The 27,547-nt window shown below is 38.9% G+C and overlaps 1 protein-coding gene and 1 long non-coding RNA gene across 5 annotated transcripts; one reads left to right on the forward strand and one right to left on the reverse strand.

Annotated features, from left to right (window-relative positions):
• Positions 1-882: 882 nt before the first annotated feature.
• On the reverse strand, positions 883-19,824 carry C6H1orf159 (chromosome 6 C1orf159 homolog). Of its 4 annotated transcripts, XM_030019082.2 has the most exons (11): positions 19,567-19,636; positions 18,134-18,250; positions 13,828-13,983; positions 13,596-13,686; positions 11,978-12,053; positions 9,913-10,017; positions 8,922-8,987; positions 7,448-7,582; positions 5,193-5,218; positions 4,827-4,857; positions 883-3,091 (listed from the first exon to the last, which is right to left on the reverse strand). In XM_030019082.2, exons 4-11 carry the CDS (start codon positions 13,665-13,667, stop codon positions 2,994-2,996), a joined length of 609 nt encoding a protein of 202 aa, XP_029874942.1. In that variant the 5' UTR covers positions 13,668-13,686; positions 13,828-13,983; positions 18,134-18,250; positions 19,567-19,636; the 3' UTR covers positions 883-2,993. The 4 variants fall into 4 exon arrangements, with proteins under 4 accessions (XP_029874942.1, XP_029874941.1, XP_029874939.1 ...); XM_030019081.2 differs by lacking the exons at positions 13,828-13,983; positions 19,567-19,636 and adding an exon at positions 19,763-19,824; XM_030019079.2 differs by lacking the exon at positions 13,828-13,983.
• Positions 19,825-19,937: 113 nt separating this feature from the next.
• LOC115343088 lies at positions 19,938-27,270 on the forward strand. The gene is made up of 3 exons (XR_003923999.2): positions 19,938-20,009; positions 20,937-21,132; positions 26,990-27,270. It is a non-coding gene; the product is annotated as an uncharacterized LOC115343088 (long non-coding RNA).
• The last annotated feature ends 277 nt before the right edge of the window (positions 27,271-27,547 follow it).

Raw genomic sequence — 27,547 nt, forward strand, 5'->3', positions numbered from 1 at the left:
GCCAAAGAGTTACTTCCACACCATTAAAGGTAAGGCCATTATAGGTGGCTTCTGCCATATGGTTATAAGGTGTGAAGATATAGCCTGCAGAAGAACAGCCTGGCTATCCTACTGTAGAACTGGGCAGGATCATTCAGCAGATTTTTTTTTTTTTTTTTTTAACTTCAGTTCCAGTGGAGGTAACATGCCATACGAGTCAAAACAATTATCTACTTTGGGTGCTAAATTTAGCTCCCTTCATTCTGTGCTTGAAAAGGAAACACATGAATGACCTCCACAGTCATTAAAAAAAAAGCTTGAATACGTTTATTTTGACACAATTTAAAAATATACAAATACATTAAATATCAGGGTTCATTAAAGCCAATTTTTTAAAATATATATATAGGTATGTATTATTATTTTGAAGGGAGATGGAAACCAAAACACCACATCATATATTTAATTTGACAGTGCAAGCGAATGAGAAACTGTTTAGACCAGGAGTCCACTGTGTCAGACAGCAGTAACAAAAGCTGAACAGTTCCTGAAACACACAGAAAAATAGTAAAAATATCTGCTGCATTTAAAAGAGTTTGCTGGGGGGGGGAGAATATGGGAAGGGAAAGATGTTATCATTGAGAAAAACTTGACTGCGTGGAAGTTAGAGCACTAGACGCTTGACATTAAACTAAGTTACAATATGCACTTGAGGATAAGATAGGGTTCAGACAGTACAATGACATGAATGATCCTTCAGTAATTTATGTGTAGAAGGAATACATTAGCAACTAAGCAATACAAGAATGCACTATCATTGATAGATTCGCAAGCAGAAACTCCCTGCTTTCAAAGGTGCAGTTTCTTGGCATTATTTGCATAGTTACTCCTTTTCTTTAGCAGTTAGGAAAATATTCAGCAACTAAGTTCAGAAAAAGCCTATGACCTCCAGACATAATTTCTACCTGTGGAAAATCACAGCAGCACAAAGACAAAAAGACATCAAAACGACAGAAACAAAACTGCCACCTCCTGAACTTGGAACATAACGAACTATAAAGCACATTTCATATTGAAAAGTGAAGGGTCTCAAAATGGCATTGTCTGCTGTCTTTAGTTTTGTCCAGTAGAACAAAAATTTCATTTATCATTGTGATAGAAAGACAATCTTAAGATTCTCCATACAGCAATTCAGGCTTTTTTTTTTTTTTTTTTTTTTTTTTTTTTTTTTTTTTGGCACAGGGTCCTCTTCATGGTTTGTTCTTTATCCCCAATCTTTACCCTAGCTTGTCTGGATGCTACAAGAGATCTCATTACCTTGTAAGGACAGAGATAAAAGTAAACACAACTGCACTGAAACTTACATAAAAACAGGTCTATTCAATAAAATAAATATATCTCCTCCCATCCCAGTTCTCCTTTTTTAGGTTTGAATAAGCTTTTAACCACAGAGAAAAGGGAATCTGGATCACAAGGTTTGGACTCTCCATATGGGTGTCATGTCAGCTCAAGACAGTTATGTTCACATTTTCCTGAAAAAGAGAACAGACTGTTCCAGTTTGTTCATGCCAGTGGATGCCGATGAAGAGCTTCCAAGTAATTTATTTTAGGAGCATAGACCCATAATGGAGTGCCAGCTAAACCAAAACAGGCAATAGCAACACAGGTAGGTGGGAATGCACAAGCTGCACAGTTATAATTTCACATATGGTGACAGTGACACTTCAACCAATTTAGCAACCTCAGGTTTTTCACTTATTTTCCAGTCACCCACTCTTATGCCCATACCACTGTGCCCATTATGCTGATATACGTGTTCACATAGCAACAGTCAGCCATGCCAGGAAAAAAATTGGTGAAGGATAACCTAGCAAAAAAAAAAAAAAAATTTACTTTAACAGCTACTTTAATTTCCTCATCAAGTGACTACTCAGCCACACAGCTGGCATAAGATGGGCAAGAACAAGCATCCAAGAGTGAGGGCTATTTAGGCTGGCAATTTTGACAAAGAAATACTTGTTGAGCTCTGTCATAAGGTGCTGGCCTGCAGATGTCAGGCCTGTTAATCAAGGGCTTGACCAAAGAAACCCCTTATTGCATTGGCAGAAATTCACCTGACCTCTCCAGTTCATCTCAATACCCACTGACATGCCCAACAGATGCACAGCTACTCTGCAGGAATTTTGGTTTCCCTTCAACTGTTATGTTAAGGGAAGAGTGCTAGCAGAGACAGGCTTTGCAGGACAGACATAGCAGCCTATCAGTTATAAAGCCATAGCAAATGGCTCTTTATCCAAGGACGAAGCTGAAGCCAATTGGAAAAGCTTCCCAACAAATTCCCGCACTTGGGATTGGACCTATACTGACCACAGCCTTCAAAAGCACCAAGAACAACAGTATCTGGATAGCAGGTCTATATTCACAGTTAAAAACCAGGGTCAGCTATGTCATAGGCTGAAGAGGATGCTCCAGGAGGCATCATTTTTTGCTTCAAAAGGATACTGCATGTTAAGTATTGTTATATTGTCCTACAACGTTAAAGCAGTGGCACTTAGTGTTAGTAGCATTTACAAGTGGGTCCTTCAAACAAGTCCACATCCTTGAGTAATCTCAGTGTTTTGTGTTGGCCTGCAGCACTGAGACATTCAGCTCTGGGGACACAGAACACATCACAACACAGGAAGAAGAACTTGCCAAAACTGAAAGTGTACCAAAGAAAGGCAGATTATTTAAAGATTTTAAACACAGCATCTGTAGGAGACAAATGAAACCACAGAGCTGGAATAGTGCATTTCAAGATCACCAAAGCAGTTCACCGAACTGGATGTAGCCTGCCATCAGTATCTTTGCATTCGTTCATTTCTCTGTTAACATTTGGCACAAACCCTTTGAGACAGTAATTTGGCTTCCATTTAGGTCAGCTGCTTGCGATGTTTTCCTGGCACTTCAGTGGATTCAGAAAAAGTTTCTTCGACACTGTGTACACTTATAAAGTCCTCAGTCAAGAATGAAGGCTAAACATTGCTGACCCTGGTTTCAGAAGAAGAGATCATAGCAGCAGATGCAGACGTCACTAGTGACCGTTCTCGTCTGACATATCGTGGCTTCCGAACTGAAATGGTGGGCACAGAAACATCATTAGCACCTGCTGTATAAGCATGCCTTTATCATTAATTCATAACACCACATGCCATCCAACAATTCCTGAGTGACCAAAGTCATTCCGGACCTTAAAAAAATCCCCCCAAAAAACAAAACCCCCTACATAGAGCTGATACAACAAAAGTCTGCAAATAAACTTTTTAAACAAGCTTCTAATAGCCTACTAAATAAGGTGCTCTATTCCCATTATTTGTAAGTGTTTACAGTACATGTAGCTTTCCATTTTCAGCCCTAACAAAAACTCCCACAACTGCACCTTCTTTTTAAACAGATGTATAAATTAAGGTAAGGAAACTAAGACTTTTCAGAAGCAGCACTGGCTGTCAGTTTAACAGCCAGACCCAGACCAAGTTTGGAACACATCTTAAAAATGTTTAAAAGTTAAAGACTGCATTAATAAAAGTTAAATTTTAATTACACCATCTTGATTAAAAAGGCCTATGCATACATGAGAAGTGAGACCAGAAGTTTTGCTGAGCTTTGAAGGCCATTATTTCTTAAGTTTTTAGATTTGGTCTGTCTCACTTTTAAGTCATTGCAAGTTCTGTCATTGTCTTGAAAGTATGGGGATCATGCACAGAAACAAGGTATTTTACTGTATTACCCTGGCCAAATAAATCCACTTTCCTAGCCACCCTAATTTCTTGTATAGATATAAATTCTTCTATCATTTGCAAAATACATCCTTTACTACCTACTTCTTTTCAAACTTTGTTACATGGTCAGAGACACTTAAAAGAATGCCTTGATTTGATTTGGTGTAATCCATTGCCCTTTTACATATATATTTTGGGACAGTCATATTTAGATATTTCATGCTTTATTAGGCTCTCACTGGCTCATTAATAATATAAGAATGGCATGTACTATTTCCTAGAAGTAGCACAAATTTAGAGGCCCACCAAAAAGCAAGTTTTTGCTCTTGGATTACCCAGATCTGGTCTAAAACAGCATATTAGAGTATGAACTACTCAGTAATATTTATAGGTTGAAATTATGAAAAATTGCGGAGAAAAATTGAGACAAGCTGATTAGATTTAATCTTCCTCAAGAAATAAATTTCTGCCCGAGTTTCACACGTATTAAAAACCCACTTTGCCAAAAAGAGTCAACCTACAAACACCCCCCACACCACATACACACAAAACTGTATATTCCAAACAGTCTGTATCATTTGTTTCAAGAAGTTAATAAGCTTCAAATCAGCAAGCCTGAAAATGAGCCAACCTGGCACTGACAAGACGACTCCAATCCTGAAAATAGGTCCCAGACTGAATAATTTATTTTTGAGCACTTATGAAAAAATATTGCATCTACTTGTAAGACTTGTCTATTAGGACAGAGAAGTGAAAGATCTATTTTAGGAGCTGTCAAAAGATCTATTTTAGGAGCTGTCAAAAGATCTATTTTAACATAACGTGCTCTATCAATACTGTATGCCTACATTAATTAAAGCAATAAATCCCATCAAGAAGGTCTACTAGACAGATTTCACTGGATTTCTGTCCCCTCAACAGATTCCACAGCTCTATACCAGGCTTTACGGGTAATTGTTTTGACTTGCTGTGTGTTTTTAGCATATCCACTTTGAGATAGTTTGCCTGCTTTTCAATAATGAGATGCATAAAAGGGAAGCCAACAGGTAAAACATTTGTACCAGCATGCCCCAGAGAACAGTTCCTCACCTGAAGAGGCTGGGGGAGGTATCATGGATGCCTGCATAACAGAAGAATGATCATGTCAAACAAAGCACCTTTTGTCTTCACAGTCTTTCATTAAAAAAATACAGGAACATTTTAGGGTTCCAATAATGTTTACTGTGTACATACTCTTTCTTGGAGAAAGTAACTCAATAGAATCCATATGGTCAGTATTCATATTTCACCTTTTTTCCAGTTTGGACAAAGAACCCCAAAACATCTTTTATTTTTATTTCGGTCTCTCATACATCGGATTAAGTAGCTCCCTAATGAACTCTTAAAACTTTAAGTTATTGTTTACTTGATGTTTTATGGTTGCTTATTCCCATTGGAAGTACAGAATTTACTTACTGTTTCACTAGGCTGGAGAACAGATGCTAAAAAAGAGAGAGAAAGAGAGAGACTAACCATCATTAATCTAGAAGGCTAGAACTGCTAGTTTTCTAAAAATACATGCATGCAACAAAATAGTTCTACTGTTAAAAAAAATTAGTTTTGTCAAAGACTACCAAAACAGATCAGAACATTCAGAAATCCCATTAGTAGAATACGTTGTCTGTAGGACTCTCTTCAAGATTAGAGGTAAAGGGTTGCAAAGGTCTCCAAGAATGACTTATTTTGATTTCAAAGAAGGTAGCCACAGCAGTGTCTCTTTAATATGAAGAAGCTTCAATAGGAAAAATGCCACTTTGAGCCAACTACCAGAAAAAGGCAGTACAAATAGAAAACAATTGAGCAGTGAGAGATGCAACCCTTCTTATGCAAGAGGTTGCTGCCTTTATTGGCCAGGTGATAATCATCATCCAGACAGAATGAAAGCTAACATGATAATAAGCCAGAGAAATGTTTCTAATGCTTCTCCTTCAAAGGAGGACATAAAAGCTTTAGCCTGCTGGACCAGAGCAAACTGTCAGTACAAAATGTGGAAGTCAGACAAGTATGACTGAAGCCTTGACAAAGGTCTGGTATCCTGCCAGCTTAGAAATGTCACAGCACAACAGCTCTTGACCCACTTAAAAACTGAAGGAGAATCTTGTACTAACTAAATTTACTTGAAGACACATGCAAAAGCAACCTAGAGGTTTCAATATGGCAGTTGTGATTAAGATACTAGCAGTTCCTGTGGCACTGATCAATTTACACCTTGGGTAGCTACTGTTGTATACTTTTACACAAAATGATATCACAGAGACTGGAAATGTGATGTTCCATGAAGTTAACTATGACTAGATACAACATTCTTAGCCAAACAATGGAATTGTATCGCTCCACCCACACCCTTTTTCTCTTTTTAAGCTTATTTCTATTGTGACAGCCTAGCTTGAGCTTGGTCCTGTATGACATGAATGAAAATTGAAAATAACAGGAGGTCTATTTGTTTAGCAGACCTAATGAGTAAACAGCTTGCTTTCAACAGAAGGAGCTCTAACACAGCAAATGCTGTGCTAGAGGTTGTCATGGGAATCATTCACAGTGACTGCATAGAAAGGGTGAGACAGTCATAGATCAGCCTCAGTTTCATGCAAAACACTGGGTAAAATGGAGACATCACCTTCCACATATCTTGCTCATCACCTCCCAGAAACCGAAGACTAGTAAAATGTGGACACACAGAACAACTTCACAGAAACTGAAGCATCTGAAAGAGCCAGATGTCTACATAAAGTCTTGGTGCCCTGTGGCTAAGCACATCCCAGGTGTTCTTTCCTTAGCTTTTCTGGAATCACTTTGGCATGAAGTCAGGTCACTGCATTTTAGTTACATGGCTTCATTTCTCAGTAACAGGAGTGGCAGAAATAAAGAATAAATTTCTTTATAAGAAGAAAAGCTAAGGGGTGTTTGCTTTAAAATAAATAAATAAAAAATCAGGCAGTTAGCTCTTCCAAGCCCCAGTAAGTCCTGCATTTAGAGGGTAAACACAGTTGAATGAGTAGTACAGTAATGAGGAACCTCAAATTCCATTCCCTTTCTCCTGCTGCTGACACATCCATCCATGATAAGTACACTGCCCTTTAGTATTACAGTTCATTTCTCTCTAAACCAAGAATAAACAACTGCTTTTTGTAAGGCTTTATAATTGTCTGGCATTTTGTGTACTGAAATAAACAAGTATTAAGTTCTATAAAAATGCCTTCTGTGCAAAAAGCACTGACTGGTTTCTTCTCCCCCCCCCCCCCCCCACCCCCCCCCCCCCCCCCCCCCCCCCACACCCACCACCCCCCCCCCCCCCCCCCCCCCCCCCCCCCCTTTTTGAAATCAAGTATCTAATATTCAGTGACAACTAACGTCAAGTATTGTACTCTGGCAAATCTTTGAAAGCTACAAAAAACAATAGCTGGGTTAGTGTGAGAGATACTGTGTAACATGCACCTAAGCACACTTAGACTGAGAACAGACATCCTGTGCACTGCCATGAAAACATACATACTGTAAACACATAGCAGGAAAAAAATTTTAATTAGTTTGCTTTGCTTTAGCCGATCAAAAGAGATGACAGCAGTTACATTAAATTAGAACACTGACATGAAGAAATTTAAAAGGTTTTAATTTAAAAGACTCAAGGGCCAAAATTTTAGAGATTGAATAGACAATGAGAGGTATTTTACCTTTGTTTCTTCTGTAGAAAACATTGGGAAGTTTATTGGCACGTTTGAGGTAGAAGAAAGAAGCAACAGACAGAATCAGGAATAAACTGATGAAAAATGTCCCTAAGATGAGAGAGGCTGCCACTTCTGGGCCCCCTGTACAAAAAAAAATATATATATAACAAGAGAGAGAGAAAAGACTATTATTCACTACAAATCTCTTCTAATAGAAGGGTTAAACGAAAGATAAAGACCAACTTCCTGATATTCATAGGAGAAAAAAACCCAACGGAGTTGGGGGTTTAATATACAGACAGACCTCACTGAAACATTTGCAAAGATCTTTCAATACTCATTTTGTTACATGAGCAACTTCCCCAACCCCACCTGTCAAATGTCAGGAAAGCCTTAGTCCCTACTTTTTTGAAGGCAGACAAATTTTTAATCCATTGTTCTGTTTCTTTTATGTAACTTTCAAAACCAGTGCTGGGAGGCAGTCAACATTAATATTGTTCTTTTATTCCTTAACTGAAATCTCCTAAAGACAGACTTGTCAACAGACAATATACCACTAGTATTATGTTTTCCACAAGTGACTGATAGAGAAACCATTTAAGGAGGCAGACATTAGCAAAAGGTGCCCTCCTTCATCTCTATTCCCACTTTCCCTGCCTCAAAAAATGTCCTGCATATTCATTCTGCTGTTTTATTTAAGATTATGATCCCAAAGAGCAAGCGTTTCTTAAAACAAAAGTTGTTAATGATGTTGTTGCACACAAACTAAGACAGCAGATCTGTCTGACAACTCTGCTTGAGAAGTCCACACTGAAGAGCACTAGATACAAGTCAAGTATATGCACATGACAAGACAAATGTTAGAAAGGGATCAGCAGCACTCAAGTTTGACATGGCTGTTTAGCTTTCCTTTTTAAGAGCACTGATAAGCACTCGCCCTGTAACGCTAAATCACTTCATTTAGCAACACTACAGCAAGAGATAGGATACCATCGAAATAGTCTCAATTCGTATTATTCCTACCAGTGTTGAACAAGTATTTTTAGGAAATTAAACAGAAATGACTGGTCAGCAGTGATAAAATCAACTTATAGAAAGGCTAACCAAGATGTAAAATGTGTGTAACATGTTGCCTCACCCCTAAAACCCAAAACTCTTGCAGCATAAGGTTCAACACTCAAGTTATGGGGTTTCATAAACAACCAGCTCAACCTGTACCCAAAAAATCACTTCAAGATCACTAGGACAAAATCAGAACTATTCAGTAAAATACGGTTACCTCAAAATTCAACTCTAAGACTTACAAAAGATTCTTGTTGAGAACAACTCAGAAAAAGTAAAAATGGCTACTACATTTAGAATAAAAGCTATGCTACAGAAAAACATTTTACAACTTGTTTCAAATGCTGTGTCATGAAGGGGCTGGTACGCAGTGAATAATCACAAAGCCTGCACTCAATAGCTATTTCCATTTACTCACCCATGTTCTGTATGAAAGGAGTTACGGTGCTTATATTCATTTGGAAATTCATTCCTCTGATACCAGCTGTAATCAAAAAGAATTTTTTAAATTAAAATCTGACAAAAACTACAGATCTGTTGAAAATTACTTCTCAGTAATTATTTGAAATTGTATAAGAACCCTGATTTCTCCCATGAAAAATTCATTCTTTATATCACTTTTGAGATATAAAAAAACAGAAGCAAACAAGCATCATCATAATTTGTCCAAAAAGAAAATAATTCAGTAGTGCATTTCCCAGAAACTTAGATCAAGTTTGTCTCTTTCATTAAAAAATATTTAGAAGGAATTGAATGGTTCTCACCTCTCAAAGCAAGCACACATACAAAATGAAGCTAGTCTTCTTAACGCAGATTTTTTTTTCAAAGAACTCAAGTACAGTCTGAGCTATTTTGTGTTCTGGAGAAGTCCCTAGCAAATGCCCACAGCAAATGCCTTTTCCTTACAGCAGAGATTAAAGCAGACACAAAATTCAGTATTTTCTGTATGTTTGATACAGGTCCTACCCTGTAAGTTTAATCATTTTGATGTTTAGGACTTGACTTTTTTTTTTTTTTTAAGAACTTACATTGGGCAGAATAATTTTTTTTTTTTTTGATGTTGCATTTGGCTTTGCAGATTAGCTACTCTAATACATAACAAGATTCTGATTCCCCCCACCCCCCAGACTCTGGAATGGTTCCATAGCACTCTGCACAGTTTCTGCAAACTAAATTTCAAAGTTTCCATAGGTTTTGTTGCATGTTCAAAAGCTCAAAGTTATATTAGGAAAAGGTTGAAGTTTTACAAGGGAAGGGGGGGGGAAAAAAAAAAAAAAACAACCAAAAAAACCAACACAACCTGCAACATTTCATGCCTTCTTGAACAGTCTTTGCTGGACCATGCATGCAAGAAGAGATCTTGGTACCAAAAAACACCCATCAAAATAAAGGGATTGTAAATGACTCACTATTTCTGCATTCAGTCAGATTGTAAATAGATAAAACAGGAAGGGTTTCATTTTTGCATTTAATGCAGCTGCTACTACCATCCTCATTCCATCGTCTGTAACAACCTGCATAAGAATAAGATGTACAGAGGTTTGAAAACAACAAAAGCAACACTGGAGATATTTCCTAGCCTTCAGAAAGAGATAAAGGCAACAGAAGTTCCCTCTGTTTGGTCTACTGGTTACAAACATCTCCTGCTTCCTATTATATTACACAAGTTAAGAGGTTTCATTTCAAAGCATTTATTCCAGAAAAGATAACCTTTCAAGGGCCAAAAAGGAGAAAGAGAGTTACAAGCAAACAGCTCCCAGAGGGCAATTTCAACATAGCTCCATTCACTGCTTCACATGTTTTAGTTTTGAGAAAAATGGGAAGTGTCTAACAACCTGCAACTACCCTCAACAACACTAAAAAAGCAGCAGAACTTTGCCATTTATTTTCAGAGGTCATACGCCATCGAAACAAAATTTAATGCCATTTTAATATATAGTATTGAAAATAGAAGTAGGCAGGGACAAAGATGCTAAGAACCAGAAAGTGTAGTTGGATGAAAAAAGGTGCTGGCATCCCTATAATCAATCACTTGAAGCATGGCAAGCTAAAACACGAATACTGCCGTAATACAGTCTTTTCCCCATGCCTCAGTCCTCTCGAGTATTGTACTATTTGTTTCACTTTAAGAAGAACCCAAACCTGTTTAAACTATTCTGTGACAGATGGTGAGTGTTTTATATCGGTCACCCTACCAGGCAGGCTGGAAACTGATTAAACTTTCATCTTGGCCTGTCTTCGATGTTCAAATCTCTCAATTTAAGTTTAAATGCACATACTGCTACGTCTTTGTTAAGAAAAAAAGATTTTAGGGCACATCTTCAGTAACAACTTCATTTAATACAATAAAGCTGTCGTGGTTTCACTTGAGGCTTAGACTTGAGACACGAAGATTAGAAGGATATTCCTACCAGATCATATTACAGTCTACATTTAAAAGAAAAAAAAACTTACTGTGCTGGCTAAAATCCAGTTCTATAGAGCCTTGAGCCAAACTGGTATCAATTATCCCATAAAGCAAACTATTAGTAAGGTGCTGATTTGAAAACAGCTCTGCTGCTACATTTCTCCTTAGAGAGAAGCACCACATTTGATGCCCACAGTAATAAATTACATCTGACATTTAATCTAAACACAAACAGACCCAATGTAAGGGCAAAGAGTTTCTACAGTAATAGGAAGGAAGCATCAAAGCACTTATCTGACACCAAAGATATTGGTAGATTATCAGTTTACAGTAAGATTTAAGAACACTATCCCGTGACTTGGAGACAATTGTTTATATCATATCTAAGATCATTTAGAAGCAGAAAACAATGCATTAAATGAAGCAACAGCTAGAGAAGTAACGAAGCAGTGAAAATAGATAGGCTTAAAACGCTTTAACAACTGTCACAAGGAAATGACTGAACCCAGAAGCGGACCCCAATTGTTAAGTTACTAATTCTCTTGTTACTGTGGGCTCTGAAGCCATTTTCCCCACTCTCTGATTTTAAATAAAATGGCATTAAAATTTTTTTTTACTACTGCTGGAGAGTGACAAAAGTTTTTAACTTCATTTAGAAGAAAACAACTCTACATATATGGCACTAGGAAGAATGAGGCATTCTGTGCTAACAAGACAATATTGAATTTATTCTTAATGCTCCCTTAGATACACATCACAGCATTTTTGCTTTTTATGCTCATTATATGGGCTTTTAAGCATTTACAACAGCTCTTACATAATCTAACTGCACACTAACTAAAAAAGATAAAGAATAACCTTATTAATAGCTGTCTACTCTCCTTACCATGCAAGAACAATATTTGTGAGTCATAAGAAGCATTACCTTGTGTCTAGAGAGGAAGAAAAACTTCAATATGTACATGCACTAATTATTTTGTTTTCACTCCCCAATTAATTAGGCACTGTATGTTGGTGTTAACTGTCAAAAACAATCTGGAATTTTATTAAACAATGACACACTATACCTGGACTGCACTGGTTCGTTACTGGACAGGAACTGTTTGAATCCAACATATCCACACAGCATTCTGTTTCCGAAACCTAAGAACAGAAATTCTATTTCACACAGTTCTTAAGTTTACTGAAAGGCTTCAACAACAACATCAAAAAGAATCTACAGAGAACGTAGAGGAATAAGCAGTAACTGCAGTTAAAACTTGCTGTAACTTTTTCTTTTTGCATTAAGCAACCTTACAAGGCAAGAACAAGCTAGATGCACCATCAAGCTGATTTTGACCTGGCAGCTGCTACCCAAACTAACACTTGGAGAACAAACGCACAATCTGCTGTTGACATTGGACAAAGCCTCAAAAAACTGCTTTAGAAATATACTTGCTAAATTTTTCAGCGAAGCACAGTTCAGAGGGGGTTAGCCTTCCCACAGCACACAAATGCCCTAACAGATTTGCTCAGAAATACTATTGGCAAAATGACTAGCAAAAAACAGTTTTCACTGAATGCCCATATTGCAAGTGATGATAACATCTACATTTGGCAGAGCAATCCAGCAGAACTACAAAAGCTTCTTCCTTCAACATTTAATATAAAAGAATAACTTCACATATCCTGAAGGCACGTAGTTTATTTTTATTTTTTCTTTGTTTATATAAAAGCCAGTTTCAAAATTATTTACGAATTACAACAAGCTGTGACATAAGCTTAGAGATAAATGGTTGTTAGAAACTCTGTGGTTCTTTTAATAGCTATTAGTAACATCCCTTATAGACTTGGGCATATCCACTCTCTGAATCTGTACAAGAAAAATAAGCCACAAAACTCCCACGCCTTTTAAAGCTTTGCAGGTACATTCCCCTAAAGAATATAGCAAGTCAAATCAGTCTTAAAAAGGGATGAAGTATTCTTGGTCAAAAGTAACAAGACCTGATCTATATTCAGTCATAGAAGCAACTTAAATATACCTAACATGTAACAGCCAGTATTTTTCTGCTTATCTGCAAAACCCATCAAATCCAGGGGTGACAAAGATCAAAGCTATCAGAAGAAATGGTTGGGACTGTCAAAACTGAAATTAGTAGGCTGACTTCACACTCTTAGTGCATCACGGGGAGGTAGACTACAGTAAAGAACCAGAAGATCTATAGATAACAAGCTTAAGACCAGTTTCTTACGAAGTTTTGTTGGTCGAACTCTCCTACAACTAGAATTTTGTACTCTGACCTTTTTCTGTGACTTGAAGCAGTGTTTGCATCAGAGCTTCTCAGTCATTTGAAAAGTTAACTTTTGGGTATCCAAGTTTTGGACTGTTTGTAGTTAAACTGCCAAGCAGCTTGAAAAGTGGGGTTTTTTGACCATCAGGGTGCTTCTTCCACATGGTGGGAGGCATTACCAGTTGCACCCCTGCTAGCCTACAAGCACATGACTAGGAAGAATTCAACGCTTTAATAGGCAATCAGCCATCACAGCAAATTGACCCACTGTAAAAGTTTCAGTTAATGACTGCTAGGAGTACAGGTCACTTCTATTGAATTAGAAAGCCTTCTATAAACTACAATGTGAGAGGAAAATAATCTGATCCTTCTGTTTTTATAGTGCCTAGCATGACAAAAAACATGAAGTACCTACCAAACTTTCAGTAGATTTGCTGGTAACTTCTGCTACGAGTCTAGTTAAGAGAAGGACATATGGCACCTCCATGCCCAGGAAAGACACAGGTCTAAAGAACAGGGAAAGAAATTAGAGCGTCTTATTAATGACGAGAGAAGTTATGCTTTCTATTTGTTAAGGAACTTTTGCATTCAAATAATAGGAATGTGTTGGCAAAGGCCTTTAAATTAAATATGCCAGGGGGACTTACCTTGGTTCAAGATACAAATTTAAGACATTCAGAATTTTCCCTCCAGCTGCAGAGGGGCAGGTTTCTGGCTATGGCAGACTGTGGTTGCTAAGAAACAAGGAGCCTTATCAGTCTGCTCCAAACTGGGCCATGCAGAGACTATTCCACACCCAGGATCTAAAAATCAATGTGATTGCAATAGAACAGTTACCGCCTGGCACCACCACTGATAAGCCTCCCCACAGTTACAGGCTCCTCTGGCTGCAGCATTGAACTGCAATGGATTGGTGTCAGGACAGAGAGCACACACCACTTTGAAAAGGCAATACTGCAATTAATTTCTCCCATGACAGCACAGTCATAAAGCATTAATGAAGTCTGTCTGTTAATAAGTCGTATTTCTCAGTTGCCTGAGAACAGACTTTCTCAATGTGGAACAGAACGTTGTGGACAGTCTGCTACAAGCCTTCCTTTTTTCCCCCTCCACTTTTGCTATATAACTCCACACATAACCTAAACAAAGTCCACATTTCTTACATGAAATTGTTTGGATAAACTAAAAGGTGCTACGTCATGCTTGATCCACATTGTTCAGACACTCCCTATATCAATATTATAATATCTGCCTACTCTCTAGTCAATATAATGTTTGAAGCCACATCCAGTTCTCAGAACTACTGTACCTGCAGCCTGCTCACTTTAGGAAAACAGTCTTTTGTACTATAAATAAAACATGGAGACAGACAAGGCCCTCTAACCAGAGCTTAATAAGAAGAAAATGTCTGAAAGAAAGCTTTCAACTGTAGGGGGAAACTCCTTTAGAGACTCATTTCACAAACTGAAAATTGTTACTATTTGTTAAATAAAAAAAACAGTGGATGAGTTTTAAATTACTGCAAAATATGTATCATGACCCTTGGCAAGTTGTTCTTCTGAAGAAAAAAATCATTGACCAGTTCCTATGATTAATTTCCATTCAGTAATTCCATTAAATCACTTACACATAGCCTGTTGCCTCAACTTCAAAGTAAGATTAGTTCAGCTTGGTGGGACAACTTACTATTATCCCCTGCTATCACACAGAAGCTCCAAGATCGAGGACTGAAAATCCTGAGAACCAGACTCCAGTCTTACCGCTACAACTAATTTCTACAGTTAGTGAGGATTGGGGCAGAGCAGGAAAAGCTTGCACTGTCATGATACCTTCCAATTTAAGCATAACAATGGGTATCAAGTCTGTCAGTGTCAAGCTACAGCATCCATGATTTCATCAGTTCACATTTACATACACATAAATAAAATGATGCATATACTAAAATGAAAAGCAGACAGTCAATATAAAGTGCACTATGCATGCAATGCTAGCTGACAAAGGCCAAGACAGTGCCTGATTAGCCTTGCTGTTGGCAATGCAGATTATAGGAACCAAGGAATGTAAGCAGCAAGGAACCTTTGAACATGCAGAGATTCTCCAGAATGAGATACTAAGAGCTAGTTTGCTTCAGGAATGGTACCACCGCCACATCCTGGAGTGAAAATTAAGATGGATCATGGCAGTTTACAGAACTGCTGGAAAGTGATGGCACTGCCAAAAATAGCAGGGAAAATTTAGCTTTGGGAATTCTATGCAAGGATGGACAGATACGTTTCTAATCCACAGCTAAGCTGATAAAATGCTGACTAAAAAGCTTTAATGTTATTTTTCAACAATGCCCAAGGTGACAAGATACCTCAAATGCAACCACCTGTTTTAACAAAAAGGTGAGGTCATCTCAGAAGATGAAAGGAGACAACCTTTCTAGAGTGCAGTATGTATCCCCAAAAGCCAAGAACACCTAGCTTATAGCTTTGACGGTAACAGTTTCTCCTTGAGCACAATTGAGCAGAACAGAAGCTACTCATGACTCAGTAAATGATCGCTGATGTAGGCATTGCACTTACCTAGTTTGACAGAAAGCTTTCCGCTTGTGTGTGACAGTATACGAGTGCTTACATAAAAGTTATGGTTTAGATCACATTGGGTGTAACTTTAATGTGCACATTTAACCTTTTAAAAACTTTTATTTTCATGCCTTTCTATTGCAGCAGAAGTTGAGTAGCACAACTCTAAGCTTTTTCAAACCAGTCCAGCAGAGTCTAATGTTAAAACGATCCTCTGGATGTGCATATGGATGGATGTATTCTAAACAAATACATACATAGAGTTTGCCTTGTAACCTATCAGTTCTCTACAATCTGTCTTCAGAAATGAGATATTGCTGCTTGGCTGAGAAGGACTTCCTCTGGTGAAAATACTTTGAGTTAGTAAAGACATTTGCTGATAATTCTTTGTTGTTTCGGATGCTATGCACAGATTTTTGTCAATACCTGGCTATTATAATAGCTGTAAATACTAATAAAAGGCAGGTGAAAGAGGCATTTGTTTAAACAAGTATATTCTTGTTATCTAGAAAAATACTTATTTGCAGGCACAAGTCATACTAAACAAGAAAACATTTGTGAAACTAGCCACTTCTAAGTGCCCGATCCCCCTCTTTGTGAATGCAAATAGCTATACAGCATCAGCTCAATATTGGTTGTATTTCCATTCCTGAAATAAATCAAGCTACTAATCAACAGTACTGTTGCAGTTATGGGCAGATATTTGTTCACAGCCACTAGTGATTCTAACAAACTGGAACATCTGCCCTGCAGCTGTTCCAGTAGAAATAGGACACAAGATCTATTTGCCCGCAAATCATCAGCCAGTATTTTTTATTTCTGTGAGAGACAATATCTAAGCTTTTCATGTGCATATATACACACACACACACATATATATGTTGTTGTTGTTTGTTTGTTGTCTGAATTTTGAACCAGCTTTAACTGCAGGAAAAGGAAATCGGAGATGAACAAGATGCTTTAAAGCTTCCAAACATATGAAACATGTTATGTTTACTCAATTTACATTTTACTCCACGTCCCAGAACCACTTCTTCACACCCTGCTGGATTCTCTATCAGCCAGTAAAGCTGAAGCCTACTAACTTAATAGCCTTAACTAACTTAGAGGCCTACTAACATAATATATAAATAACATCCGTCTGAATGAGGCAGAAGTTCAAGCCATGAAGGTAACACTAGTTATCTACTTTTTTTTAGGGTAATGCCCATGAAAGGTATCAGACAGACCTAAGCATCCATATTCTTTATATGTAATAATATGAAAAACATATATAGTGTTCCTAAAGTCTGGTTGTGCCACACCTCAGCAAGGTTGGAGAGAGCTTGGGACTTGTAAGTCAAAGAATAAATCAAGTGCAGAACTTCCCAACAAGACAGCAACTTCAAGTTGGGATTTGTACTGTTAATTGGTCTCCCCGTACAAAACCACGGAAGTAACACAACTCATTTTACTGCTTTCCAGCCACAAGTCAGTCATAACCGTTCTATTGCCAACCTGAACAATATTTTACACCATAATTTTAACTTTAGAAAGGAAAAAGCCCTAAAGCCTCCAAGACATTCAGTACACAGGAATACTAACCATGCCTCTGAATGAGGTAGAATTTAAGAACTAAAACTTCAGCTAAGTACATGAATTTGATCAGGATCAGACACCCACAGCAAAACAATTTACAAGCCCATATAATATGTTTCATGTTTGGCAGCATTTTCTCTTTGGATTACAGAAAAAAAAAGATAATGTCATGCACAAACTGGAGCCCAAATTAGAAAGTATTTATGCTTGAGATACCAGCACAGTTTTGCGAACACAGACATTTTAATTAAAACAAGTATTTCACACCAGAGTTCCACATTTGAAACAAATCTCAAATCACTGTCAACTTGGATCTCAAGTGCCACAATACACATAAGATAAACACATCAAGATTCACTAAGGGAATTCTTCCTCTTGTTGCTTTTAAAAAAAGAACACAAACAATTCATGAACACTAAGCACTAGAAGACTTTTTCCCTCCCACGCCTGGAAGCAAGTGTTCTTTAATTCATTTTTATGTCTACATTTTCCATACATATAGCTGTGCATCTATTATTTCTGTTGTATTATCAGTATCTTGCTTGCTTAAAATGTTGGTGGAGCATTGTTTGAGTAAGGTAATTTTTTCAGGTACATGGAAGAAGATGGCAGTAAAAAGCAACACTGCCTAAATTTTGGGTGGTTTTATAATTCATTCAGCAGATCAGAGTTTGAAACTAATAACACTCATCCCACTGCCAAAAGCTTCTTAATTCTGATGTGACCTTGAATTAGTCATGATAAAACAGAAGAGTCAAAATGCAGTCTCACAAACAACAGACTTGTAAAGGCCTAAACTCTCACTTACCAGCTCCGTCAGAGGTATGCGCTAGGACACTGCATCTTCCTCAGATAACACTGAACGCTTGTGGTATGTGGTTTACTGCTAGCTTCTCATTGACACTGCAACTGTTTCACAATAAACCTGCACAGTAGAAGAACAAGATATGGGTTGTGCTTAGAACAATCTTTTATAAATTAAAGCTGAAGGAGGACTTGTTTTTCCAGCTTTCTTAACATGCACCCACGAAAAGAACTACTATCCCTACCCTTCCATCAAAATGATTATGTAATAGGCCAGCAACCAGCAATTAAAAATACACACCTTCCGCTCATGACAATGAAGATATCTACTTTAAGCTAGGCTTTGCTTCAAAAGCAGTTACATACCTGGAATACGCCTAGAGCAAACACTAATTAACACCAACATTTACTGCTGTTCAGTCAACAAAAAATTGGCAGTAACACATTCTGCTGTTGAAACAGTCATTGCAACCTTAAAAACTGAGAGCAGAAGTGAATACTAGTGCAATTTGGTTGCCAATAGTATAGCTATACAGTACAGGGAAAGATGCTTTGGAAACTCAGCATATTCATGGCCTGTTTAGGGCTTTTTTCCCCTCCAAAAAACAGTGCAACAAAAATTTGTGTTATAGACACATTATTTGCTTGAAATGTATCAAAGGAAAAAAAAAAAAAAAAAACCAACAACAAACCAAAAAAACCCACCAAACACCCACAACCCTAAAAAGTCTCCGAATGCCAAAATCAGTAGTAAACTGAGTTAGTTTATTAGGGAAAAAGTATCCAAAGTTTTACTGGACCATGAGAAGGAGACGATTTGTTTCCAAATGCGTCTCGAGAATACAGCACTTCAACGTAAAACGTTCCAGGAACCAAGAAGCCTTGAAAAAGCTGGGCAAGAAGAAAGGACCGAGGGGCAACTCCTCCCCGGCTTCAACCTACATGGCAAACCACTGCCGCGGCTCCCCCACACACCACCCCCCCCCCGGCCCCGGCGAGAGGGTCGGGGGCTTTTTCCTCGGGTAAGGCACCCTCCCTGCGCCCGCTCTGGAAACACATTTCTGCCGCCGCTGCCCAACCCCGGGACCGGCCCCAACACCCCTCCCCACACCGCCGCCTCCACCGGCAGCGGGACACCGTGGAAGAAGGAGGGAGTGTGTGTGTGAGGTGAGGGGGTGGGTGGGGGCCTGGCCCGCGGCTGACAGACCGCTCCCCGCCCGGCGGTGCCGGCAGGGCCCGCTGCCGCCTGCGGCCTCGCCGAAAGCTGCAGCGGCGCCCTCAGCGCCTCGCCTCACCTGCCCGGCGGCGCCTCCCGCGCCCCGAACAATGGGGCAACGCCCGGGGGCTCGCCGCCCGCCCGGGGGCTCGCCGCCCTCCTTCCTTCCCCGCCGCCGCCGCCCGAGGGGCCCGGCCGCCCTCCCGCCGCCGCCTCCTTACCTGAGGAAACAACCGCCGGCAGCACCGGCGGCAGGTTCCCTTTCGTACCCCCCGCCCTCAGGCGGCGCCCTGCCCGCTCCTTCCCGCCGCGCCCTGGGAGTTGTAGTTCCCCCGCTGCCGGCCCGACGCTCGGGTTCCCCGAAGGGGCCGTTCGCTGGGAACTACAAGTCCCAGCAGCCTCCGCGCCGCGCCCTACCTGCGCCCTCCTCCCCGCAGGTAAATCCCCTCCCTCAGCCCTTCCCCGCAGCGGCCTCGCTAGCGCCCCTCGCCTCCGCGCGGTGCCTCCTGGGAAATGGAGTCCGCCGCCCGGAGATAGGCCGAGGGACGGGCGGGCCCCGGCACTGCGGCTCCCGGTGTGCCTGGCGCCGGAGCGGCCATTTTGGGCGTTGCTTGGCGACGCGGACGCCCCGGGAGGGACGACGGGAGGGAGAACGAAGCCGCAGGTAGGCAGGCGGGAAGGCGAAGGCCTCTTCCCCCGTCCCTCGAGGCTTCTGCCAAGCGGGGGATATCGTGATCAGAGGATTAAATATTTCCTTCGGGAAGCATCAGGATAGGGGACACAAGGAGGCTACGGCACGCCCGAGCTCCTCCCGAGCCTTTACGCGAGTCCTCGGGTACCGCCTGGCAGCAGCCTCCTGACGAAGCACCGGGATTTCGGAGAAAGGAAGGAAACCTTGAGAAACGCAGGGCAATGCCCGTGTCCAGAAGGATGACGCCCAGCACGGAGTTGCTCGCCTAAGCGTACATACCATCACGTCTCAGCCCAATTAACAACCGCTGCCGAAATGTGGCAGAAAGGGCGGGATCTCTCGGCAAAAATTAGGGCTTGGAACGGGAGGCTGCACTTCTGATCTGAAATCTACGCCTTCACGCAACAAGTCACCTAGGTCTTGAAGAGAATTAAAATGTGTTCCAAGTTTGAGGTGGCAGTGCGTTTTGTAACGAATTTAAAATACAAAGATTATAGGCAATGATGTCAAACATCATTTGGGAAAAGGTCTCAATTCTATAGTATGCTTTTTTAAATAAAAGATTTTAAAATACTTAAATTCTTTGAAAGTTGCCCTCTCCTGAACCATACGTGGAAATATTTTTTCCAGTAAGGAAGAAACTACCTAGTTAAGTGTAATAAAGAATAAAAATAGTTGCCAAGAAAATTCACGTTCAGTTTTACTGCATATTTATATAGCTGTGCAGATGAAAACTAAATGTAAAGAATAAAAATATTTACCAAGAAAATTCACGTTCAGTTTTATTGAATATTTATATAGCTGTGCAGATGAAAACTAAATGCAGCTCTTTACAAATTTCCTCACCTGGATACCTCAGAAGAACTGCAATTTACTGTGATGGGTTTTTTTTTTCCAAAGTGGGTGCAATGTTTCGGAGCAGAACCTGGAATCCCAGAGAAAGACTTAAATGCACTACTTATTCTCAAGACTGAAGAAGTCAGCAGGAAAAAGCTTTCACTGAACTTTTGACACAGCAGTCCTAGAGTTTCTCCCACAAAGTGTGGATATATGGTATAATTCAGTACACTTTGCTGAAGAGATGAAAATGGGGAAGGTGGGTGGACAGGCTTGTTTGCTCTCTGTTCTTTGTGTGTAGCACCCAATGATACACAGAATTCAGCTTCTGATAAATATACAGAGCAGCTAAAGTGCTGAAACTGCAAACAAATTGTTACTGGTTTCATTTGCGGTTACACAGAACTTTCAGAGGTGCATAATTCACACTTTAGTAGAGCAGTTAAAAATGATTCTCAAATACCTTTGGATTCAATGAGTTACTGGATGCAAAAAACACACATAAAATTATACTATGACAAAGTATTTTGACTTAAAAGTACTTCATCTCGATATCGAATTCACCCTTATCTCTTCAAAGATTAAGCCTTCTGCCTTCTATTCTGTTCACTAGCTATAAAATCGACAATGACTTCATAGCCAGGAAAAACATTTCTCGCCTTCTTTTCTTAACTGTGTATTGTGGTTTGCATTACTTTGTAAATGTGTCACTTGAAATTTGTTCTGCAGCCTCATAAGCTGTTTGCGATCCCTCCCCACCCCAGCCTTCTATCGGCATTTCACAAAATAGGACACTTGGCTGAATGCATAGTGTGACAGTGTGACTGGAATTTTTCTTGCCTAAGAGATTCAATGCATGTAAGAGGCTGTGATTTAAATCCTATGAATGGTTTAGTAGTTGACACTCAAACTTATTACATTTCTCCATAACCATAGTTATGCTATAAAACTCAGTATCTTTCTCTGCAACATGCCTGTGCAGGACAAGATATGCTACTTTCAATTTTATAGATGGAAGAAGGAAAGGTAGAAATTATGAGTTTTGAATTTAGGGTCAACAAACAATTCATGAGGCAGAAAGAAGTTCTGCACACGGACAGGCATATCTAGGTTTTTTGTTGGTTTGGTTTTTTTTTTCTCCCCATAATTCAGAGGGCAGCACTACTGTGAAATAAAATTGCTGGAAAAGAATTGTAGATGCTGGCAAAGCAAATGAGTACACTAAATAGCTGTCTTTCTGGCTGGTCCCATAGTTATTGCCACTGCAGCACTAAAACTAAAGTGCAGTCCTTCAAAACTAGGTTGCTGCTCACAAGCACATATTTTACCAGAACAAAAGAGTGAGTAAATCAACAGGACGTACGGTTCTAACAGCTTTTTGCAGTGACCTTTCCAATCTGAGGGTAGGGGAAAAATGGGAGATTATGGAAAGTTTCATTGTGTGAAAAAAGTGCAAGCTACTCTGACAATTAACTACAACCAGATATATTATTAATAAACATCTTTTCAAAATATGTCTACTAATACCTCAATAGTGCTTTTAAAATAATTCTTACTGTACTGAATTTTTGCATTCAGCTCTGTTTATTAAGGTTTTCTCACACAACATGTCCAGACATCTTTTCAAAGTGATGTTGGCAGACACAACTTTGCAGTGGTTTAACTGTTGCATATTGTTTGGAGTGCTTGGCAAAAAAGGTGTCAAAATTAACATTCCTTTAGTAGACAGAGAATTACAAATTGCTTCAAAATAAACAAAACAACTATTATTGCATGTTACTTAACGGAAAGATCTAATCTATCGACTCTATTGTCAAGCTGTGAGAAAGGAAAAAAAACCACTCTTTTAGATTATATTATCCATTTTCTCTGTAGGGTATTTCCAGTATATCTGTGTAATATGTAGGCATTGCCAGAAGTTTGTATAGCTGGGAGGAAACCGCACTGTTTCTGCTATGTTTACTGTGTACCTCAGCATCCTGCAAGTTTAAGTCTAGCCTTGCTTTTGCAGTGGTTATATTAATTAGATTTCGGTACTCAGCTTCCTGACTTGTCTGTTTCTGCACACAACCACCACTAAAGTGTTCTGTCATTTCAGCTTCCTGATTTGTGGCTTTTAACAATTGGTTGAGGCCGTTACCAAGATTTCCCCTAAGACACAAAGCGAAACCACTCTCACTTTGCACGTTACATAGCAGCTCTGAAACAAAGCAGAAAACACAGCGTGCAGTTATTCAGGCAATGATTTCTTCAGAGAGCTTTCTGTTCTGTGCAACAGCTGCTGTTACAGAAAGAAGTTCTATAAGTTGCTGAAGGCACACTAGCAGGTAACCGGATTCCTTTCATCCACGGCACAGACAATGACCAAGTGCCTTCTGATATTGCTGTCTGAAGGGATGCTTCGAAAGATTTGGGGAATGGGGATGAGACTGGAGGTTATTGTAGAAAGCCGGATGCCTGTGAGCATACTCCATTCCCTATTTCTTTGACCAATGACATTTTTCAGTGAATACCGTATCCTTAAGGAAAAAGCTTGGAATATTGACTCATGTGGAGGATAACACCATCCGTACCGATGCTGACAAGTTTTCCCAGATCTGACCTACTATCCTTCTAGTAAATTAAAGCATCAGCTCTTGTATGTACTCGCTCCTATTCAGACTGCCCCAAATCAGTCATGGTCTTTAATCTTCTACTCTGGAATTCTGTCTATTAGGCTGCTTGCCCTGGCAGTGCCTCTAAATGACATCATCTCAAATATCCAGGGTTTTTCTTCACTAAGCAAGCACTGCTGATTTCACATTGACAGTTTCAAAGGTCTGCTTTTGATCAAAGCAGGAACAGGAAGGCTTAAGCCTTTTCTCTTTCGAATCAGCTTTAAATGATAACAGTCTATTGGTAGGTTTGCATTAATAATAAGGGAAAGCTCAAAAAAGCTCAAAAGCTTTCTGTTTTTAAGAAGAATATACAAGTTATTTGTAAAATTTGTAATAGGACTCAAACAATGCATACCAGATGGTAAACGATAGTCCCTTTCACAAATACATTTGCTCATCCTGTACTTTTCCTGGAAGAGTACCTGGGTGACACACAGCTAGGCAGTCAAGCAGAAAGTTATTGCTCTTGAGCAGATATGACCTACATAACAGAAGTAAAAACATTAGTTGCCTTGTCAAGAGAATGACTGCTAGCATTGACATAATTTTATGGTCTGCTAATCCACTGGCAATATTTCCGTTAACTGGGGAAACATCTTGATGTATTCCTGCCACATATAGCAACCCTTCAGGAGAACTATATTACCAGTGTAATTGGATAGATTGTGGCAGTTTAACAGTTGTCATTCTGAGATTACTTAACTGTTAATTGAGAAATTTGAAGAGGACTCCCTGACTTCTCATTGTATGATATTTATGAGAATTAAAGACCTCCTTGAGAAACACCTTTCAGTCAAGCCAAAGGATAGTTGTTAGCCATTTGAACTAAAACGTATGTGTCTATCTACTGCCATGTATGATGCTCCTATCGAGCAGAAGCCCTTTGCTTAAGATTTTCTGCTCCCAATATACCCTTTACTTCTTTCATTTGCTAACTTTTTGGGGCGAGGGGAAGGTGGGGAGGGGACAATTCCGGACCAATTTTCATGGACAGTTTGAAACTAATATAGTAACTTGCTCTACTATTATTGTTAAATAGATTTTTTAATACTAGCAGGATCAACATGCACATCACTTGACTTACCAGCTATATTTTATTGACAAGTTTCCTTTAAACATTTTTTTCCCTTAGGGCAGTGGTCTAGAAAGGAAAATGAAATCACAACTACTTCTTATGGTAAATCCTGAAAGTTTAAAAGTAGAAGACAAATGAAAAGCCGTCACAGACTTGATGCATGCAGGAGTTGTTTCCAGAGTTCGAAAGAAAACAACAGATGGGCATAATAGCTGTCTGGGTTACAGTAGGGTATGAGATAAGCAATTCACAGGCTACGTTTAGTCTGATAATGAACAAAAGGCATTCAAAAACAGCACAAAATTATTCTTATGTCCAAGGTTGCTATAATTTATAACAGAAGAATTCAAGTCCTTTCTTTTCCCCACGGTAGAACCGCCCTATATTACCTTCCTGCCTGTTAATTTCACAGTGCAAACTTAGAAGTATCTTTTCATTTAAAATATTTTGGAAGTCTGTGTTTAAGATATATACCAGCTGAAATTCAAGTTTTATCCTGAGAAATACAGCTAGAAGGAACTGAAGATAAAAGCACATAAGAACAAGAAGCAGTTCAAGAAAATTTGATCAAGTATTAATAAGAATATTGCATAGAAACTGAAATTCTTCCTGTTGAAAAACAAAAAACAAAACCCCAAAACATTAAGGTCAGAAGCATACAATATTGTCCCTGCTGATGGTAAACCTTCTTTCTGTTCGAAATGTGGAAACTAATGCTCTATAACTATGTTTACTGTAAAAAGTATTGCCACACTCTCGCTGGTAATCTACTGCTGTGCTTGTGGTTTTATTGACACCAGTGGAAAGCTGGGAGTTACTGTAAACATACTGCTTCTCAGATAGCTAAATGGCTTTGCCTGTGTAACCACACTACTCTTATTGTAGTATACAAGTAAAGAATAGAAGCTTGAAAACTTCTGTTTTGTACAGTGCTTTTCAACCTTTTCTGATTTTCTGTTTTTTGGGTTTTTTGTTTGGTTTTTTTTTTTTTTCCTTTTCTTCTAGTGGAGGTGTAGAGTCCTTTATGAAGAATTCCTGTAGAGGAGAAAATACCTTTGTTTTTCTTAGCTAAATACTGATATGTAAATCCCTTAGAAGTAATCTACACATTCTCAGATATCTGCAAACCACAGATTAGACACCATAGGCACAACAAATTTCTTCTGCAAGGGGCTGTCATTATTACGGCTTGCTTTTTTTGTGTGGTTTATTTTTTTCCCTTTTAATCTGTTGCTGTTTTGCATGTCTATGAGGACTAGCAATTCTAGAGCTATCCTACCACTTTGGAGCACATATATATTTAAATTTGGCATTTCTAAGTCAACTACTCATTTGCATCAGATGTTTTGCCATTAGGCAACAGTTGCAGGTTGACAACAGAGTTGTGGCATGCAAATTAAGAACCTTTTAGGCTTTATCTGGAAGTTAGATATGCTGGGAATTGCTCATCACCTTTATCTTGCCTTTGTCCTATACCTGCAGCATGCTAGTAAGACCCAAGATGTGCTGTCCCGCATTTGTGACTGCTATTCCATACTTTGTCCCCCATTCTGAGCACAGCTATCATGCTGTAAATTACTGCCCAGAGTATGACCTTGGCAACAAGAACCAGGCTGGGAGGAACCTGAATGTCATTACATCATGACTTGGACCATTCATTCCTGAAACAAAATGTTATTTGTTAGCTTTGTCTAGATTTATGATAGAACCTTGGACGTTAGCATCCATTTCTAGTAATTTCATAAAAAGCTTTCTCCCATACTGTGATACAATGACCCTATGTGCTTTTTGACCAGATAAATGCTGATATACATTTTGAAATTTTGACACTGTATAAATGACAACTGTAAAATGGAGCTTTTAAATGCATAAAAAAACCCCAATAGTTGAAGGTCAAAACATGACAGGTAAGCACTTTTGTGTTTTATTTGGTAAGGAACTGTAATTTCTGCTTAGAAATTTAAGACCATAAATATTATGTAGTTTAATCAGTCTGAACACCTATGTGTAACCAAAGGACCATCACCTCCAAAGCAGATTGTCCCATCCTAAATATTAAAGACAATGTTTGCCTGGAAAAAGGTGTTGAAAAGAATTATCCGGGTACATAAATCGTCTGTAGAACTAAGCAATTTGTATAGATGAATGTAATACTGATTGAAAATTCTATAGATTCCACCGTATTTAAACAAATCCCCCCCCAGCTACCTGCTGATTTGTAACATGAGGAGAATCTAGCTTTCCACTTAAACTATTTCTATGTGGACATGGAATTGATTCATGGCGATTCATGATGTCTGTTAGCTAAACTTTTCTAGTACTAGAAGTTGTACTCTGCAAATTGTACACGTGATATTATAGATTTGGCTTTTTTCTCTCCTTAGGTGTTTGTTCTTTGTTATAAGAAAAAACAGTGTCTTCATATGCAAATATTTGTAAAGCATGCAAAGGTAGGAGGTGGAAAAACATAAATATTCATCATTCTTAATGAAACATTTATTTCTGCATGTTAAGTTGAAGGTAAATTTATCAAATATGATAATTACATGAATTACTGCTAATAAGTTTTAAATCTTGTTCAATTTCCATGGCTTTGTAAATATTATCTATACCTTTCACACAGGGAGAAGGGTAGGGAGGGAGAAAAGGGGATTGGGGAATCATTCTTGAGGCTCTTGCTGCGAGTACAAAGATTAACTATAAGCTATATAAATATACGTGAAAATGTATTAAAGTTTTAATGCTTCCAGTAATATATAGCTTTAATTACTACCACATTGAAAAGAGATTTTCAGTGATATATTGACTTCCATTTAAGTTTTATTAAAAAGTAAATTGCATTCTGCTTTGGTAGGATTTTTCATTTGGCTTGATAAGCGCAAAAATCGATGTCAGTGAAAGTATATCTTTGCAGTCTGCGGAGATCGGTGTATTGCATAGGT

This window comes from Aquila chrysaetos, chromosome 6, assembly GCF_900496995.4.
Source record: "Aquila chrysaetos chrysaetos chromosome 6, bAquChr1.4, whole genome shotgun sequence".
In the NCBI taxonomy this organism is placed as follows: domain Eukaryota; kingdom Metazoa; phylum Chordata; class Aves; order Accipitriformes; family Accipitridae; genus Aquila; species Aquila chrysaetos.